This window comes from Symphodus melops, assembly GCF_947650265.1.
Source record: "Symphodus melops genome assembly, chromosome: 6".
In the NCBI taxonomy this organism is placed as follows: domain Eukaryota; kingdom Metazoa; phylum Chordata; class Actinopteri; order Labriformes; family Labridae; genus Symphodus; species Symphodus melops.
This window is the reverse complement of record NC_136696.1, coordinates 11854309-11874556: the sequence shown is the minus strand read 5'-3', so window position 1 is coordinate 11874556 and position 20248 is coordinate 11854309. Positions and strand designations below refer to the sequence as shown.

Genomic DNA, 20248 nt, shown 5'->3' with positions numbered 1-20248 from the left:
ATGAATGAATGATCACATCATGAGGTTATTATGAATTATGCCACTGAGAATAAAAAATATGTGCTGAGAAAATGTCTGATATTCTTCGAGACCATAATGCACATGGGTACACTAGATTTGTAATGGAGTTATTATGAGTGTTGCATTTTCAGAATATCTGCAGAGTTTGACACGTAATAAAAAATAATATTAGAAACATGTGTAAGTCATTTTTTTAAACTCTTATTCTTAGTTGTCCAGCTACCATTTAGAAAATAATGCAAGAGCAGAATATACTGTACCTGGCAGTTAAAAAGTGGTTATACTCCAGTGATTTAGTATTGCAATACCATTAAGTGTGGGTACTAGCTAAAAAAGGATTTAAAAAAAAAAAGGATTATATCCAAATCTGTGCCACATATCCTCAGTCAGGCTCTAAATGTGCCTGATCTCACGATTCCCAAAATGCAACTTGTTAGAATTTCTTTATTAAACTTTCACTGCATTGTGAAACCTTTAAAATTCAAAATCCAAGCTGCTTCTTTTTCATGCAACCTTTACTTCTGTGCTCTCTTAATAAAAATATATTTTTTGTAGCTTTAAGGACAATCTCCTTCAAAGTTCAAAAAGAATATTAGACAACAATTTCAATTGGCAGAGTAGTCTGACAAAATCCTCTGATTGTAATCAGATGATTGCTTCATGATAATCAAATTGAAGGGTTTTATTCATGTATCCACACACTGCATCCACAGCAGAGAGAGAGAGAGAGTATTTCACTGCCTGTCTGAGTTTCAATTTGTCCTAGTGAAGATGGAGGGAGTTTCAGTTCAGGATAAACGAGCAGGCCGGTACGGAGTAGGGGCAGGGCACCGCTGGCTTCAAGCCCACAGATGCAGCTTTGGGTCTAGGTCAGCGCAGATTTATTTCCTCCATGTCCCCAAAGAGCTCCGGAGCAGACTGTCTCCGCTGCGAGCGAAGCCACATACGCTCAAAGGCCAGTTAAAAAAAATGTGATGGCAGAGAAGATATATGCATGTTTTTCGGGAAGTAAAAGAATAACTCAAGCACCGAATTTATACACAAGGAACTGAAGATGATATTCAGTGTCTTTGTTTTGTTTGTTTTCTTGCCAATTCGAAGATACACTAGCTACCAAATCCCATATGTTTGAGAGCTTTACACACACTTTTCTGTCTTTTTCTAACAAAATAGTACAACATCATCCTTGTGATGCTTCTCATTAAATGTATTTTATCAGAACCCCTCACATACAGTCTGATATCATTCACTATTTCAAATGGGATAGCTTACACATGAAAAAACAAAAACACTAATAGTCAACGGGGTTTGACTTTGGGGTGATCAGATTTGTTATGCCTGAGGGAAGACCATCCTTCCCATAGTGCTTCCCTTATTACAGCCCTCTTCAGGGCCCTTTTTCTAAGAGCTCACTGATTGTTTGTTTGCTGTCCCTGTGAGTGTAATCTGTCTTTTGTTAGTGTGTGTCACAGATTTTCCTTGCACTGTCTTTACTCCTTTCCTTTCCTTCTCTGTCTCTCAGGTACCTTGTTCTAGAACATGTGTCTGGTGGTGAGCTGTTTGACTACTTGGTGAAGAAAGGCAGGTTAACACCTAAAGAGGCAAGGAAATTCTTCAGACAGATCATGTCTGCGCTGGACTTTTGCCACAGTCATTCCATATGGTAAGTGCAATCATTCCCAGCTTTTCCTCACAGATGATATATGACATTTGGAAAACAAATTCACCAATGTTTTCAAGACCATGTAATATTTTTAAGCTCTTTTCACATATGCACTTGTGAATTTTTTTAGATGATTCTCCTGACCTGGCTGACATAAAAAAAAAGAGAAGAAAAGAATGACATGCAAGTGGCTGTCAAAGCAACAGTCTTCAATACATACAGTAGCTTTAATGAGAATAATTGTTTTTATATCCACGCTACATGTAGTTCAAGTTAATCAAACTATCAACAAAAGAGCTACAAGAACACACAGGCAAACAGAAAATGTAATGCAGTCATTTAATTACTGTGATAATTGCGATCTCATGCACTCTATGCACCGTGCACCAGTCACAGGATATATTAAAGTTAAATCCATTGAAAAACATCATCATATCTGCATAAAAGCATCAAATGGATTTAAAAAGATAAAACATCTAATAAACAGCAATCCCCAGGAGATATACCAACGTCAAATTGGTTGTCATACAACATTGAACAAATAATGTGAGTTGCTAAGTAATGAATCTTCATGAAATGAATCAACAATCTAAATTTCAATCAGTTTATTCATAGCTTCAGAGTGCTGTTTAGTTTTCAAACCAGTGAATCAATATGCAGATTACAAGACTGAGATATTGCTTGTTTATGGAAGTGTATATTTTTTTTGCCTCTTTAGAGATCCAGCTTAACCAGCTGAGAAAGGTTTAAACAAATCAAAGCTAGCACGTGTCACCTTATATCTGCCGATAAATGGGAGAAGCTGAAATGTGATTTTTATGGTGCGCTTCCTCAATCCAGATAAAGTGCTCAGGTATCCTCTTTTTAACAGACGAGCAGAAGCGTTTACTTTGTTTGCACACAGTGCTCTTCCTTCACTGTGCTGTGCTCTGTGCTTAGACCTTGCATTTGTTAAAATATGCTTCCAAGTAATTACAAATGTGACACACTGTGTTTGGTTTCAGGGGGTAATTTAACTGTTTACCAGCTCGTAGACTACAGGCAATCGCATATATTTCACCATTAAAACGTGTCAGCGGGGAATGAAATGGAGTGCTCATATGTGTGAGTTTCTCTTTTGTACGTATGTGTAGTATAATATGTGTAATGTTTATATACATTTGTGATCCTCCAGCCCGTCTGGAGACTGTAAGCCTTTGCATATACTCAAAGGAGTGTTTCTCATGTACCTGCATGGTGCACAACAAGGACCAGAGAGCAGAATGAGTCTAAGAGTATATCTTTTACCTCGGTCATAAGTAAATCCCCAGCGTCTTTGCAGAAAAAAGAAGATCAGACAGGAACAAAGATACACCTACATGGATGGAGTCATAATATATTATACAGTAAAGAGATGGATAGTAGTTGGTGACAAATTCAAAAAGGCAAAAAATACTATGTATGTCTTTGTCCTGGACAAGCTAAACACCATTGTTGTAAAAGTTCACTGATTTAATTCTGTTTCATAGTTGTACTGGTAATTTCGTGACGGCTTTTAAGATGTGACTTTTATTTCCATTTTAATTCATTGGGTGCCATAATTGGCAAACCTTCTCAAAAGTCATCATTTTAGTCGCACACACTGAAAATAAGAACCTGTGTGTGTGCTCATTTAACCTTATCGCCATCATAAATAATGATGATTGAAGTAGTGTTTTGTTATAAACCAAGGACAGCACAAAAACAGAAGTAATAAAACAATGCAATTACGAGTAAAAAAGCTTCCACTGCCACTCTCCTGACCCTGCCACACAGAAATCTGGCTCTCATTTGATGCTTTGTGCCCAGTCCCACAAAAATAAGAGGAGAGTGGAGAGCTTGGCTGATCTGTTGTTTGGACCAATGATTAAACATGAACTGTATAGAGGCCAATCTTAGTTTGTTTGCCCCTCTTACACTGCTATAGTATTCACAGGCTGGGACCAAAACATGAAGACATCCTCATAAAACCCTGGTTATGGCCGTGACTGGCCAGTCAGTCCATTCATCAGTATAATTCATCATAACTGTTTCACCAAGGCTAATGCAGTTTAAAGGAGTAAGTGAAGCATTTATACCCCTCTCTTTATAATGTAGTATACCACTACAAAGTTTCCAAAATAGCCTGCAGCTGATAAACAGTAATGATGTTATATATTCTCTAGAATCTGGTGCGCTTCACTTAGTACCCAAAGAGGTAGATTTGCATAATGCTGCACAGGCAATTAAAAGCAACAAAATAATCTGATTGGTCATGGCATGATTAGGTACGCTTTAATTTATGTGATTTGATGTGCTTCGTGTTTTCAAACAGTGTACTTTAGAGGAGAGGCTATCTCTTCTATTGCTTGTGCTTTTAAGCAATAAAGCTGTTAGGAGCGTCTGCTTCTTGGTGTTGAAATTATTTTACATTGAAGTGATTAACGAGGATGATCGAACTGAGTATATTGCATTATTTCAACCATCAAACAGGTGGTTGAGGGGCTTTATCTTGATTTCTAGGATGGAATTAAAGAAAACAGATGCTAACTCTTGCACCTCTGGAAATGGTAGTTGTACGTCTTTTAACAGTCTGTTTAAATAACTGACTGTGAGAAGAACAGATTAGGCCAATTAGGAGGAAGCATCTGGGACTGACATTAAGTGCAGGCACATACATAGATTATCACAGCTCTCTTGTAGGAAGATTCACAGGCAGATATATCTCTCCCTACCTGCTTCACTTTGCTGCTGTCTTTCTGTCTCCCGATCTCAAATCCCCTCACAAACACAGAAATCCCCTCGCAAATGATGCCTTGTAAATTTATCATGAGGAGGATTATTTGGGAGTGTTGCTGCTCCCAACTTGCCCTTCTTCAAACCTCAATTAGGGGCAAACAGACAGACAGAGCCTTTCTCACCTCCCTTCCATTCCTGCTAATGAGATCCCAGCACCACCACCACCACCCCGAGTAAAAAAAAAAAAAAAAAAAAAAAAAAAGCCTTTCTGCAATCATTTCTTCAATTTCTACTTGTCTGTGCCTGGGACCTGCACAGGCCATTAGAAGTGCTCCCTTTTCTGTGTGATTCAACCGTGCAGAGGGGGGTAAACATGCTCCTCAGCCCTCCTTTTTTTTCCTGCACACCTCCCGTTTTTCACCTCTTCTCATCGCCTCATGCTTCTTCCGCCCTCCGCCCACGTCCCATCCCCAAATATCTCTCTTGAGCCAGAAGGTTGCAAGTCTGGATATGAATGAAAGAAGGCATAGAAAGAGGCTGTTTATGACTCAGTGTTTCCCCTGCCTGATTCAGATCATGCTCTGATTTACGCAGAGTTTTTCTTTTTATGCAGAGGAAGTGAAAAGGACAAAGTGAGGCACACGAGGATGGCTGACGAGGGAGATGAGGCAAAGATAGGAAATGGGAGGATAAAAACAGTCTTGGGAAAGGGAATCATCTGTAGAATATATAATGAATGTGAAGGCAAGGAGAGAATTTTTCAACGTATGTTTATACAGATCCAGTGCCTAACTATTCCTCTCCATCATCCTCACCAACACATGTCTTGTGTTTGGATATAATTTAAATCTGCCAATATGAGCTCTGCAAGCATATGACTCAGAGAGAGAGAGAGAGAGAGAGAGAGAGAGAACACACTGACAGAATAGTTAAGACAGAGATGAGAGCAGCACCGACACGTAATGATGACATTTTATCGATCTCGGTGAAATGTATCTTTCAGTCTCTGCAGGGAGGTCAAATGTCAGGACTAGCTGGTCCACTGCTGCGGCTTTCCATTCATTTCTTAGCTCAGGCTGAGAATAGCAGAGTAATGAAATATGCAGCATTATATTGCAAATCATTAACTCCCACGTTTGCCTGAGAGGAAATCCCAACCACAGCTTCGGCTGCTTCTTGTCCATTTTCTGACATTCAACAAAACACACATCTGCTGCACAGTATAGACTCTCCCGAGAGGTCGATGTGGCAGTCTGCCATAACTGCAAACAGTCAACAGAAGTATTTTTCTTTTACCCTTAACATGCGGCTTGTGTGCTTTCAGCCCTACTTTTGAATTATTAACAGCTGATGAGAGGTTGTTTGCAAATAAGAAAGGAAATAAGAGAGTATAAATTGAATGATTAGCTGCACATTCCGTTGCCTGTTTCCTGTTTTCCTAGCTCAATGAAAATGAGTGAATGTACTGATTACCTGTGATACACCTCATACAAAGTGTTTGTTTTCTTATGTGACCAATACATGTCCTGTTGAGCTCACCCCATTATGTATAGTCTTCTGTACATATCCCCTCCTACTATTTTTGAAATTCTGTTTGTGTTACTATTTTATTCGGTTTTTGACTTTTTTTTAATTTCTGTATTGCTGCTGCTGCAACGCCCGAATTTCCCCATAGGGGATCAATACAGTTATATCTTATCTTATCTTATCTTATCTTGTGTTAAATATTTATTGATTTTTTTCCTGTCTTTCGCAAACTGTGGTGAGAGTATACCGAGAAGAAGTTAGAAGAAAAAGGTAACAAGGTGACACTGAAAACATCCTGGAAACGCTCCCCAGTCATTTTGTCCACCCACTCCCATCACAAACATGTAGCGATACGTTTGCATGGACACGCTTACAAACCATCCAGAGAAGAAGAAGCTTATTTTCACTTAGACCACAACACACTCCGTCCTCTTTGTCACCCTTATTCTGTCGGTTTGGTAATGATTCTGATGTGGTAACAACCCTGCGTCTGTGTTTGATGCACACAGACTGTGTGGTGGGAAGAGCTGAAGACAAATTGTCTTATTAAGTGACTACAAGCATGCCACCAAGTAGGCAGCCAATTTCTAGTGAACATTGGAAGTGAACCCCGTCTCTAAAGCTCATCATACATGCTCAGACACACACATTGTCACACACGTTCTCATCCATGACACTGATGTGCACATTATTACCACCACCTACATGTGCACAAATATACACCTGGTCCAGGAGACACATTTAACCCACGCTGTGGCATAATCATGTGCATCATCCGTATCCACCTCTCCTGCTCCAACTTATTTTCTCCCACACTCCCTCCGTCATTAGCTACAGAATTCCCCTCTTTCAGGGGTTGAAGGATCCACATGCCTCTGTCTGTGCTGTTACTTGAAGATAGCTCCAAAGTGGGGAAAAAAGCATGACACGTTTAATTTGATGCACGTTTTTGATCTTACAGGATGGGAAAATGAGCTCAAATTTTCAAACAAGGCATATGTTATTTTAAATGGTACATCTAAAATGCATTGAATATCCCAAGGGTACTTTTTCAAATCTAAAGTAGATTCAGTATTTGTCAAATCAAAATGTTGAATACTTTGATCTATAAAATCCTGTAAATGCTATGTTGGTAAAACAACCCGGCATGGAAAAAACATCAATATGGATGGTTTGATAAAATCTCTGCTGTTGAATCTGTATCCGTCACAGGATGAATACCAATGTTTTATTTCCAGTTCTGCTTCAAATTGTCGCTCTTCCTTTCATGTAAATGTTGTCAGCAGCCTGGTGTTTAAATCAAACTAAATGCAAAAAGACGTGCAGCTCCTCATCGATGGTTTAACAGTCCAGAAAAATGGCTTGAGCTGTTTCCCTTCACAAACCTGACTCTGTAAAGTAACAGTCAGCCAATCAAAACACATTTATAAGCTGTTTTTTTTCTGTTTGGAAGTCAAGTAAAAATTTTAATTGAATCCTTAAGATTTTTTTGACAACTGTGTTTGTTTTTATTTTTATGCAACAAGCATCTCATGTTTGTCATGTTACACTCTCTAAGTGCATCCCTGTATCAATAGCAGCCCTGTGCCCTTGTGGCTTTGTTGACATTCATAGCAGAGCTCCCATCTGATGACAGTATGTCTGTCACACTGCATAAAGACTATACTTATAGCCTATCATCATTACAGTTGATGGCCAAGAAGAGGCACAGCACAGTCTTTCTTTCTTTCTCTCTCTCTCTCTCTCTCTCTCTCTCTCTCTCTCTCTCTCTCTCTCTCTCTCTCTCTCTCTCTCTCTCTCTCTCTCTCTCTCTCTCTCTCTCTCTCTCTCTCTCTCTCTCTCTCTCTCTCTCTCTCTCTCTCTCTCTCTCTCTCTCTCTCTCTCTCTCTCTCTCTCTCTCTCTCTCTGTGTCTGTCTCTGTCTCTCTCTCTTTCTTATTTGGGGTTCTCTGAAGAAGTAATATTACCCTCTCCCGCAGAGCAACTTAATACCATTTAGTAGACCTCAGTGAGATGAGGAAAGATGATGTTTAGAGGAGGTGGAAGAGAGAAATGGAAAACAGACAGGGTAATGGTTGTAAGATGAGATGGCTGGTCCAATGACAGCAAACTAAAAATTGAGTAAGTAAATCATAAAGTAAAAGTGGCAGTGCAGAAAACAACATTGACAGGTTGTTCAGAAAATAAAGATTATGTGGAGGATTAGAAGTACGAGATAAGATGACAAGATAGAAGCAGATGAAGGTGATGATTAGGAGCATTTATTATTCCAATTTTGAACTGACATGTTCAACGACTCCCGAGGTGTTTCACGTACCACCCTGGCCTGTCTTTATTTGGAGCCCGCTGCTGTCATGGAGTTTCTACATCAGTGCCACTCCTTTACTCCAATGCTTCCTTGACAGTGTGTCTGTTTATTCTGCCTTAAAGGTCTGCTGCTCATCCCGTCCTGCCCCCGTCAAACTCCTCTGGATTAAGAGCAAACGCTGGTTACACAAAGATTGAGCACCACAAAGTGAACATTTTGTTTATTCCAGCTCTAGCCTTCATTTTAATCCTATTTTATTTTGTCACTACACCACATTTCATGCTACAACGCATTATTTCCCTAGAGTTGTTCAAAACCCCAGAGGAATTGATAAGACTCATCTGGATGTTACCATCAGTCAAATCTTGAGTTTGAAAAAGAGAAATAGTTTAGTGTGGCTTCGTCTCAGTTCTGATTTCAGTATAACGTTCTATGGTGTAAAAAAACGTTGGTGCAGGCTGTGTCTAAGTTTCCCTTTCATTGACAGTATAGTTGAGGGGAATCCCTGTTGAAGTTATGTTAGTGTTAAGACCAAATGCTTTAACAATTTAGAGAAGGGACGGTGCGTATTAACATCCCCAGCATCCTTGATAGGCAAGGCAAGATAAAAAAAAAAAAGCGATTGCAGCCATATGATATTAGGTGATAGAAAAAACACACTCAACTTCCTTTCAACGTAAAAAAAAAACAGGGCGCTGAATCCCAAAAAACGTACAAACAAGAAAAACACATCTCATCCTTTCTCTTAAAAAAAAATAAACCCATTGGATATTGAGCAACTTTGCCCAAACACTTTTATAATATATATAAAATAATATTATCCTCTTTTGATGCGTTGATTTTTCACAAATGTGCTTGGTCTCTTTCTAATCGGGTGAACTGAAGTCTAAAAAAAGTTTAAAAGAAAAGAGGAGAAAGATCGGAAAAGGAGGATGACAGAGAGGTGTGCTAGAGGCTGATTGGCTGAATTTCAACATGATCAGAAACCCCTCTTCAGCTGGTAATAACAAATCTACCAGGATAGCTTAGGTAATTCATGAAAAAGCTAAAACAGGTTTAATACCCGGCATGTTAATAAGTTGCTTTGAGCCATTAGTGTTTGTTTCAAGTGCTCCTGTTAAGTTAATTAGCACCACACATTTTAGTGTGACAACAAAAGATTAGCAAGAGGCGATGTTTAAAAAAGGGTGTTTGTCAGATTTGTCACAATGGGAAAACTGTATTTTCCATTAGCTCACTCACAATACTGCTCAGCATAATAAACATGCCTGGGATATTATAGGGATGTGTGCCCCGAGAGTAAAGACCCATTACAACCTTGTGTAAAACAGAACATATCAGCATGGTGCGTGCAAATGATCACAGGCAATTAAGAGCATGGTGTTAGATTGCAAGAATCATGTCTAACAGCCCCATTGGGGTGTAAACCTTGCTCAGACAGCATGAAGACATGCATATGTGGCCTGTTAATCTCACTGAACGGCTGCGTAGTTTCTGAGAGCATAGTGAGCTGTGAGGCCGAGGCAGCTTTGTTTGTCATGATCAGTTCTTCTTGCACACAAATACTAAAACATGTTTTAATTCTTAACACACAAAGAATCTCAAACTCGAGAATTAGATACAACAAAAAGGATTTACATGTATTGTCGTCCAGCATGCAAAGACATCTGACTAGTCCCTTAAGAGTCCAAAAGCCTTCTTTTGTTTACAAAATAAACCCTGCTATATCTTTATACACCATGCAGCATTGTAGTATTGAAAACCATTTGTATGTATCATCTGAAAGCTCTGACCACACTTATTGGAAATATGTTGAAAGTTAAAATGCCCACTTAAAAAAATGCATCTGTTTTTGCTCCTCTGAGAACTTGGCCCTCCCGTTCTTAGAAAGTTTTATTGCACAGGTCATTCTGAGGTCACAAGACCCTCCCATTATTGAGGCGAAGATAGGGTTTGCAGGGAGGATTTGAAGAGGATGCGTTTTTCTCGAATATTCACCGCACCTGGGGTTTAACATAATTTTATCTGTAATTATGATTTTTCAACAGAAACAGTGACTGGATGATCATAGTTTTTTTTTAATATTGCAGAATATAAAAGACAGCGATTAAACTGATAATTGACATATTTTATGATGAAATACCATCACCACCCTCTGCAGCCTGCACCACAGCTCATGTTAAAAGCTTTAAAATACATAACAATAAATACTAACATAATGAGGATTAGCCTTGAGGTGTTGTTCGGGGTCCTTTTTTGCTTTATTCCTACACTGCGTTTAATATGGGACAAGTGCAGGACTTCACATTCATATTGTATGTCCTGAACTATACACCTTTGCAGAAACATCTGCGTTTACAGTGTTGTGTAAGAAAAGTATCCCTCTGAGACTCCTGCGAGCTCACACTGTCTAACTTCTCCATCTCTGCTTCTACATTCAAGCTCATTGCTGCTGTTCCTTCCTTTTAACAGCATCTCCTCCTGTATGACAAATGAGTGCTGCACAGAGATAGCCTTGTCGCAGGGCTTGCTGTGTGAGCAAGATTACAGTAGCAAAGTGCAGCCTAATGTGTCAGAGAGGCAGTTTAATGTCCTATTACTGATACGGGGGTCCTGACAACCAATAAAGCATCCAGATGCAATTTGTCCCCCTGATGCTTTTGCTGTATCAATACACTGTTGTCTTCTTTTTTCATCATTCTCTTATGGTTTGTTCCTCTGGGGTTTACATAGTAAAGGCTTGTGAATACACAACATTTTTACAATGTTTATGGGTCTTGTAGGGAATACTTTAAATTGTATTTTTGCACATGAGGCTGACAGTTTTACAGTACTTTTATTTATAATATTGGTCCGTTTGGATCAGGAGGCTTTCTGCACTATGACATAATAGTTATTGTTTCAGCATTTTCTGTGACTTTAAGCCCTGATATTTGCATTGCATTGCAATTTATTAAATGTCCCTCAGTCTTTGTCTTTTGGGTACCTAAGTTCAAATTTGACCTCCTGCTGTTTCTCACCTTCAGTCAACATTGAAACATTCACTGGGCTATTTTTTTCACTCGTAAAAATGTTGTTAAGAACTCAACAAATAAGGCGGGTTGACATCCAACAAGTAGGGCTATAGTCATAGTTTGCCACACCCCAAACTCTCTGGCATCAACTCCCATAAACCAACAGATCTGTTTCAAGAAGCATCTAAAAATCAATAAAAATCTGTTCAGACAAACTCTTCTAAACCCTTTCTTGATCTAAGTTTGCCCTGTTTGACATTGTGATTTCTTTTCCCCTGCTTATGAATTGTTTAATTTCTTTTATTTATGAATCACTTTAAAACTTTGCGTTTTAAAATTGCTGTATGAATAAAGTTGGTCTAACTTACACTTACATGTTTGTTTATCATTAAAAGATACGAGTAGAAATGGAATAAACTCATAGCCCTTTTTTAAAAATTCAAGGAGAACTACATTTTAAAAAAAGCCTCTTTTTTGTTGCAGATGGCAAATTTAAGAAAACCATTTACAACTAACTTAATGTCTCTTTTAGCTGCAAAACAAACATTTTGAAGCTGTTTGATTGCTTTAAGTTTCAGTACAGACTTCAAATTGAGGCTTCAATAAACTCATTGCAGGAGCAGAGCAGATGCTGCTCCGTTGTTCCCAATCACCCAACTAGTATTTATTGACTTTCCTCTTGGTTCCCGACTTAGTCTATAATTCGGATGAATCACAGGAGATCAGAGATATGTCTGCTACATTAGTAATATTTATCATATGGCAGACACATTGACCTGATAGACATTCAGCTCTTTGCAGACATAGAAAATCGGAAGTGCAGTATCCATCCCAAAGTCAGATAAAGGGAAACACACTCACTGTTGGACACTGAGCAGTTTGGTAAATGTTTGTTCCTTCCTCCTGTGCTTTGACAGTTTCAGTTAAAAGACAAACTCTCGGGCTACTGACGTCCCAGCCAAATGATGGTTGTGTGAATTGACAAAAGGTTTTTTAGCCTGGGGAGAACTGTTTTAGATGCTATCTGTGTTTTATTTCAATTATAGAAGGGATCACAGAGCCTGCCAGTGTGATAGCAAACCAGCTGACAGTTAATCCCTCAGGACAGAAAACGAGTTGTACAGCAGCTGATGTCATCTAAGGTTAAACGTCCATTGTGATGAGGCACTCTTCAAAGCCAGCCCAATGCAGCTATTGTTCCTCTCCCATTTCTATCATTAGTCTAAAGAGAAGATGAAAGTCTGGTTCATGACATTCTGGCAGGCGCGTGGATCTATAACTCTGGGCCTGATTAAAAAGCATAGAGGGAGGTAAGAAAGTACAACAATGAGAATGTAAGAACGGAAAGATGGATACAAAGTGGAGGCAGGCCTCTGAGTGTGTGATGTCTACGCTGTGTGCCTCGAAAGAACATCCCAGTATGATGAAACACAACCCATGACCCTGAGATGTTAAATGCACGCTAAAACAGTAACGCCTTGCTTTTGAACAGCCACTCATCAAAATTGAGATTTTAACCTCTGACACAGCAACAGCATACATGATGTGAGAGAGATCCTCCCCTCAACAGTTGCTTTTAAGAAAGGAGACTATGTCCGCTGGATATTCTCCCCCTCGCTGTGTTTAGTCGTAATGAATGGCAGCTAATGAACACCTCTGCGCCTGGCTCCCCCTAGACACTCTCTTACTCTGCCTGTCTGCTGGTGGCTGTCTGGCAGATGAGCGGCAGGGGAGGGAAACAGAAGGAGAAAAGGACACAGTGGGGGGCTGTCACACCTTGTCCCAGCACCTGCGCTGAGGTGGGAGACCCTTTAGTTTCAGCATGCACAGATCAAAGAGGGGGGTGTTGCAGGAAGGAGGAGGGCGCTCACTAACAGGTTATGATGCTACGTTAATTGGCTGCAGGCACGTGACTGGGTTAAAGCTTGAACTGCAGATGTTTGGAGGAGATTCCTGCACATCTTTGCTTCCTATGACTTTAGTTTGAGCTCTATTACGTTTCAAGAAAAAAAACAACAACATCTTTTTCTTTCTGTCTTTATCTTTTAGCCACAGGGATCTGAAGCCGGAGAACCTGTTGCTAGATGAAAAGAACAACATCAGGATAGCAGACTTCGGCATGGCCTCCCTTCAGGTTGGAGACAGTCTGCTGGAAACCAGCTGTGGGTAAGTCATATAGAAAACATCATGATGCATGCTGCCTGACTAACATGCTCTGCAGGTGAGTTTTACATGATTCAAAGAACGTCCCGAAGGCAGAAGCCGGTTGTACATGGCGCTCGGAGTTCACGATGTGGAACAGAGAGAAACAGAGGAGAGTGGACAAGCAGTAGAGAATGATGAGTGGAGCTATCAAGCCCTCTGCCAGGTGCCGTGTTCTCAAAGCCGACGTTATCGTGCGGCGCTAATCTCGGTCGGTGTCTCTCACAGAGAGTGCTATCTGGCTGTGAGCAGGGGCCAGGGCCATGGCCACACATTACAGCTCTCCGTCTCCTCGTATCTGCGGCTGCTGGGTTTTATGAGCCGGCAGTCACGACCACGCCAAGCCTATCAATCCCACACCAAGTGTAATGAATCCGCTGGGAGAAAAAGTCACTTTCAAAGTCTTTGGAGTGGGGCCATTCATACGGTGGAAGTGTTTTTATTTAACCCTGAAGTGAAGCGAGGAGTGTGATGAGTCACATATGTCAACAAAAGAAGCAACTGAGTTAATACAGGTTTACTTTGAAGTCCTGGGTTTGTGACTCAATGACGGCTTGGACTATCAGCACCATCGCACAAAAAGTTGTTGTTGTTCGACTTTCTTTCCAACCTGAAATTCACACTGAAAATTAGATGTCAACATAGCCATGTATATTCTGTACATTACACGAGTCTTATTTTGTATACACTGATTCATTCTTTGATAATCCTAGCCTAATGATATCTGTGAAGAGCCATGGCTCAACTTTATCACATTTTGAAGCCATACTAAATCACTTCTTGGTCCGAACACATCGGGTGAAAAATGCTGCTTCCTATGGAGGCTATGCTTTTCTATGCAATTTGGAGAAATATTAAAATTACAGTGGTACTCACAGATATACGGGTCATACCGTTTAATCGTCATGACATTTGTAAAAATGATCATTTTTGGGGAATATTTGTGTTATGGACAACTTAAGATGGAGCTCAACAGGTAGTTTCTTTTTCCAGATTCTTGTTGATCAGGATGTTTTGTGGTGTGTATTTGCTTTTTAATTACACATGACACCACTAGCTGGGCTTTGATATAGAGAGGCTCTGTGACATCTGTTCCAAGCACGAGGCCTGATTCTGTCCAGATTAAACCTCCAAATCAGCCGCAACTGAAATGACACACACGTACACCCACTTCCACTAACACACGTGCACACCGCCCTTAGTTCATCTGTGACCTCCTGGACCCCTTTGTCCCTTCCTGTTTGGTTGTCTCTCTGTCTGTCTGTGACTGACTCTCTATAATACACATGCACGGACAGTGCACACACTCACACAGCAGTGTACAGTGTTGCATAATGTGGGCAGCAGTAGCACAGAGCTGAGGCTCTCATGACTCATCAGTACAGATCAGGACAACTGAAAGCACTGTGCGTCACTCTCTGGATGTAAAATGTGTGCAATTGAGTCATTTTTCAACAATGTTGACCACGCTGGAGTGTTTCCTGTTCCTAGAAAGGCCGCAGAATCAGATAGTTCTTAGTCAGCTATTTGGAGTATCCTGTAAACAAAATGTATCTATATTTGATTGCATTCCACAGCCACTGTGGACGATTCTTTGACCCCAACCAGGTGCAGTGCATCTGCTGAGACCTCCCCATACATTTGCTCAAGGCGAAAAGGTAGTCATTGCAGGTGGGAAAAGAGACCTTTTGCAGGGACACACACTCCCACACAGCCGAGCAAAGTACATCTGTTTTTGTTCCACTCAGTTCCATCACCACATCTTTTGCTCCGTGTGTGCGCCTCACACAAAAGAGCACAGTTGGCGCTTGTGTGTCTCCATGCTGTCGCTTCACACACAAGAACGGGCCATGCACTTCATGTGTGGTTATTGATTGTTTATGCTCTTCCCACGGACCCATCTCTAAGTGCAGATATGACAGTTTTTAATTAAACACATTCATCTGCCCTCCTCTCACCATGCAGCCGTCTGACACAAATGTATTCCATTTGCCACGGGTAATGGAGCTGAGTGAAGATGAGACTGGCCCCAGGTAGCAAGGGGAGCCTCGGAGCACATACATAAATACATGCAGACGTATAGATGAGCAGAGGCACTGATGAGCACACACCTCCTCTCTTTCTTTTTCTCTCTGTCTGCAAAAGCCCAGCTGTGGGTCCTTCAGTGCTGGATGTTTGTTTACATTTCCTGCTCTATTGATGAAAGGAAATTATTGTGTATGCAATGAAGAGATGCACAAACTTGATATGTAAAAGATAAATGATTATGAAGTTGAGCTTGTACTCTGTCCTATACTGCAGATGATTTCAATGGTCCAGCCCTTGATTCCATCTCCCTGCCAAGCACATAACATTTATTTTTTTCTGTCAATTGCAATTTAATCCTGTGGTAAAAAGTACAATTACTTTTTGCAAACTGTGGAAACTGTGTGCTTGAACAATGAAGTCAATATCTGTGAATGCAAAGTCAAAGATTATCTTCATCTCATTCATATACCAAATGATGGATTTTGGAGAAAACAGCCCAAGGCACCTTCCAAATACTGGCCTGGAAGAAAAATGAAATTGGCACTTTTGATCACTTATGTATGAAGGCCTCAGTAGTTTTTGTTGATAAAGAGCACAGATTCATTTTTAATTACATTCCATAAAAAATCTGAATTGAAGAAATCAATCATATTTCTTTTTTTAAATGATGATGATTGCAAAGGGAGCAGATGAATTAGTCTCAATCAATGGCAGCCCCCTGAATGGAGTCACATTAAAATCCTATCCTAGCGGACTGCGATCAGCAAATATCGTAGTATTTTCAACAAAATCCATGAAAGAATGTTTGGTGATGACCTAAGTGCTTTAAAGTTTAATCTAAAGTTTTCCCCACACTTCACTCGTACCTGTTGCACTCAGAAAATACCTAAACTTGTGCTGTCGGTTATTTCATGTATACAAGATTAAGGGTGTTAAGCAGCGAGAATAAATAAGCTTGAGTAATATCAACAAAAAGACTGATTCAATGGCATTTCCATGCCCAACATCTCTTTAAATGACTGCATATTTCACTTCTGTCAGAGGAAAGTGGCTCTTACAGCGTTTTATAAATCATCAGTATCCTACTTTATAATCTGAAGTTGTGGCCTGTGTAGCAAGGGATCTGTATGTATTTCATGACGTATGAACTTTAGTCAATATGGACAGAATTTGAAAATGGTGAATTAGAATACTTTTGAACCACCTGTAACATTTAGGCCATAAAATACAGTTAAAACACGACAGCTTTATGAAGACCTTTAGATCCTTTCAAAAAGACTTAAGACGATAGAAGCTTTGTTGACGTATTTAAAGAACACGTTGTACAAAAATGTGTCAGAGCACAAAAAATAGGAGACCATATCATTACTATCACTATACAGTATGTGTACATACAGTATACTGTGTAATGATATGGTGAAGTGGTTAGGAGGTCAAACACTGATAAATGATTCCTGTATTGTCGTCTGTTTACCACCTCGAGCCCATGCACATAATTACTGTATATCCACTGTGGCTCCAGCCGTGGTTCAGTTGTTCAGGCACTCGTGAGTCATAACTAGTGCAAATCTCTAGCTTGTTTTTTATTTATTTATTTTTCATTCCTGGCTCATCTACATAATACACTCTGACACTCGCAATCATGGCGGCCCTATTTGCATAGGCTCGTGTTTGAACTTCCCCGTTGACATGGCGGCAGTGTTTGTTATCAGCCGGTGTTTTGACAGCCAGCGGAAGCCGCGCCGTCAAGGCTGGTGTTCATGAGTACACAAGACAACAGCAGAGCTAATGGGCGCCATGTTTACAGACTTCAGATAGTCTCTCATTAGAGCCAAATATCTGTGTATTAGATAAGACTGAAAGAGGTGTGTGTGTGTGTGTGTGTGGGGGGGGGGGGGGGGGGGGGGTCATGGAAGCCCTGAGCAGACAAGTGTCAGATTTTAAGTCTTCTGTTTCCTGTCAGCAGACTTGAACAAAAACAAAACTCTGCCCACATCAAAGAAACACGCATCCTGTAATCCAAAGGTTGTTTAATTTGATATTCAGTATTCGAGGTCAAATTACTTGTTGTCTTCAATTATTTTTTAAAGGAATATGTGAAAGTGTTGCAGAAGTTCCACTACATAGCTACAGAATTTTAAAAAAAAAGGCCCTCCATAGCAGCTCTCCTCATCCGTAGCCATTGGTTTATGGAGCAGACCGTTGCGAAGTAGCTTCATAAATCTTCATACAATATTGATGTGTCAATCTAGTCATTGGGTTTACTGTCAGCCCATCCAGGTGCTGTAAAGATTAGTGGGTCTGTTCACAGTCTGCTGTGAGAGGATGCCCTTGAGTGAGCAAGCAGGAGGACATCCAAACACCCTCAGGATGTCAAAAATCCCCAAACACGTCTTGATCTACACTCACTAGAGACATTTATTCTCTGCCTAAATAATTTTTTTCTTCTACTTTCCTTTTTTCTTTTACAATCGCAAACACTGCTTTTAACCTGAGTGTGCATTCCATTAGAGCAATAGTCCTGAAACAACCCAGACTTTCAGTTTTAATTACTTATTTTGCTCTTTTCTTTTTTTCCCTCCACAGATCTCCACATTACGCCTGCCCAGAAGTCATCAGAGTAAGTCATTTTTCACTGATTCATAATATTGTTTTTGTTCCACCATCCTCTTTTTTTTTTTTTTTTTTTTTAATAGCCCATGATCTTATTTAAACCAACTCCAACGCACTAAGAAACACTCACTGTTTTCCTCAGGGGGAGAAGTATGATGGGAGGAAAGCAGACGTCTGGAGCTGTGGGGTCATTCTGTTTGCCCTGTTGGTGGTGAGTGTCCGCTTGTTCTTTACTACGTGACGGTGATTGGACTGACGTACAGTTTCAGAAATTGTCCAGAGAAATACTGTGTGACATCATGAAACCACAACGTGTTTCCCCCGCTTCATAGCCAGCAGTCTACACTGTGTCTCGTCTGTCTGCAGTAACTCACTTATTAGATCAAAAAACAGGAAAGCTACGCTCTGCCCTATCACTCAGATTTGACCTAAGTGCAATGAGAGGAGCTTCTGACATAAACTCAGGTGTTAGAAAGTCTCATTCTAACAGTTTTCTTTCCAAAAAAGACCCTGATATTCTTTTGCAATCAAAGATCAGAGAATATAAGCATCTCTTTATCATTATCCTCCATGCACACAACACTGTTTCCATAATCAGCTCAAGTCTCCTGCTACATTGTGTCTGTGCTTCCCGAACCATGCAGCCCTGAAGCTTTGTTTCATCAACAGCTGTACTGTAGTTCCTACACACTCCCGCTCCATGAATAATTCATATAGCTAAACTGAAAGAAGAGAGCCTAAAATAAATACCAACACTGACAGGGCTCCTTTTGGCCACAGGCCCTGTGCGTTGGTCTTTGTGTTTGTCTCTCACTCCGTCTTTTTCCGTCTCGCGTGTGTGTGTGGGTGAGTGTGTGTGTGAGTGTTTAAAGGAGAGTCTCCCCTTTTAGTTTTTTTGTTGTTGCATTAACCCCGGTCTTGTTTACCGTCGTCTCCACTGCAACCACGCTTTTCCAGCTCAAATCAAAAGTTTGTCCTCATCGCTGTTTGACTGCAGATGAATTCTGTCTTTCTCCCGCTCTGTCCTGCTGTCTGGCTGCAAGATAACCATTTGTCTGATAGTGGGAGACACACAAACTCCCCAGTAGTTAGGCTGCGCTCAGATCATCTGTTACACAAGCCAGCACCCCCCCCCCCCCCCCCACCCACCCTCTTTTACTTTCTCCCTCTACCTCTCTTCATTGCTCAGTCCTTCTCTCTCTTTCTTGCTTGCTCTTTCTTTCTCTTTCCTCTCCACCCCCATCTTGTCTTTTGGTAGAGGCTGTCATTCATCACACAGCCACATCTGTGAGTTGTCAGCCAGCGCTGATAAATGACTCTGATGAGAGAATGCTAAATGAACGAGGTAAATGAGAAAGCTGGGTAATTATTAGAAAAGCCCTGTTTTCAGTTTACTGCTGTTTGTAATTTATTTTGCAGCGTGGCTGAGGGCAGAACGCTCCTAATTGGAGATTTGAACATGTTGAGAAAGCGAGCCTGTTCTGTAAGTCGGGCAGGATTAAGACTTAAAATGTGTTTTTGTTTCTTGTGGAAAGCTTTGTGAGTCATTCACAAGCATTTTTTTTTTTTTTGTTTCCTTCTCTGCCCTCGATCTGGTCGAGGCTCCCTTTTGATTTGCCTCTGTAAAAACAAGTTCAAACTGTTTCTTCTCTATTAAGCTTCTCACTCCTACATCTTCATCTGCTTTCCTTGCTTCGTCTCCTTAGGGTGCACTGCCGTTTGATGACGACAACCTGAGGAATTTGCTGGAGAAAGTGAAGTTGGGGGTGTTTCACATGCCACACTTCATACCACCAGACTGTCAAAATCTTCTCCGTGGAATGATTGAAGTGGATGCCTCTAAAAGACTAACGGTAAGTTCAACAGAGACACTGAGTTTGTGTACTTCTGTGTCAGGTTTCATTGTTTAAGCTCAGCCCTTGTAGTTCCAACTGAGGGAAATCTGTCTTTGTTTGGTCAAGGCTTCTTCTTCTTCCTCCCCTGATTTGACAGGGCCAAAGTGAACACAGCGACACCCCCGAGGGATTATTTTTGAGCTTTTGTGTTGAAGTGCTTGACCTGGCTAAGTGGGAGCAAAACCCTGCAGAAAAGTGTCGCTGAAAGTCTTTCCAAAATGGCGGAGGCTGCTACAGCCACA

General features: G+C 40.6%; 1 protein-coding gene across 3 annotated transcripts in view; it reads left to right on the top strand.

Moving 5' to 3' along the window:
* Positions 1 to 20248, top strand: part of brsk2a (BR serine/threonine kinase 2a) — a 163527-nt gene that overhangs the window by 115756 nt on the left and 27523 nt on the right. For all 3 annotated transcript variants that reach the window (XM_079347006.1, XM_079347007.1, XM_079347008.1), the window contains exons 4-8: positions 1544 to 1684; positions 13318 to 13434; positions 18085 to 18118; positions 18254 to 18322; positions 19818 to 19964. In XM_079347006.1, the coding sequence (XP_079203132.1) occupies positions 1544 to 1684; positions 13318 to 13434; positions 18085 to 18118; positions 18254 to 18322; positions 19818 to 19964 (508 nt within the window). The remainder of the gene's footprint in view (positions 1 to 1543; positions 1685 to 13317; positions 13435 to 18084; positions 18119 to 18253; positions 18323 to 19817; positions 19965 to 20248) is intronic.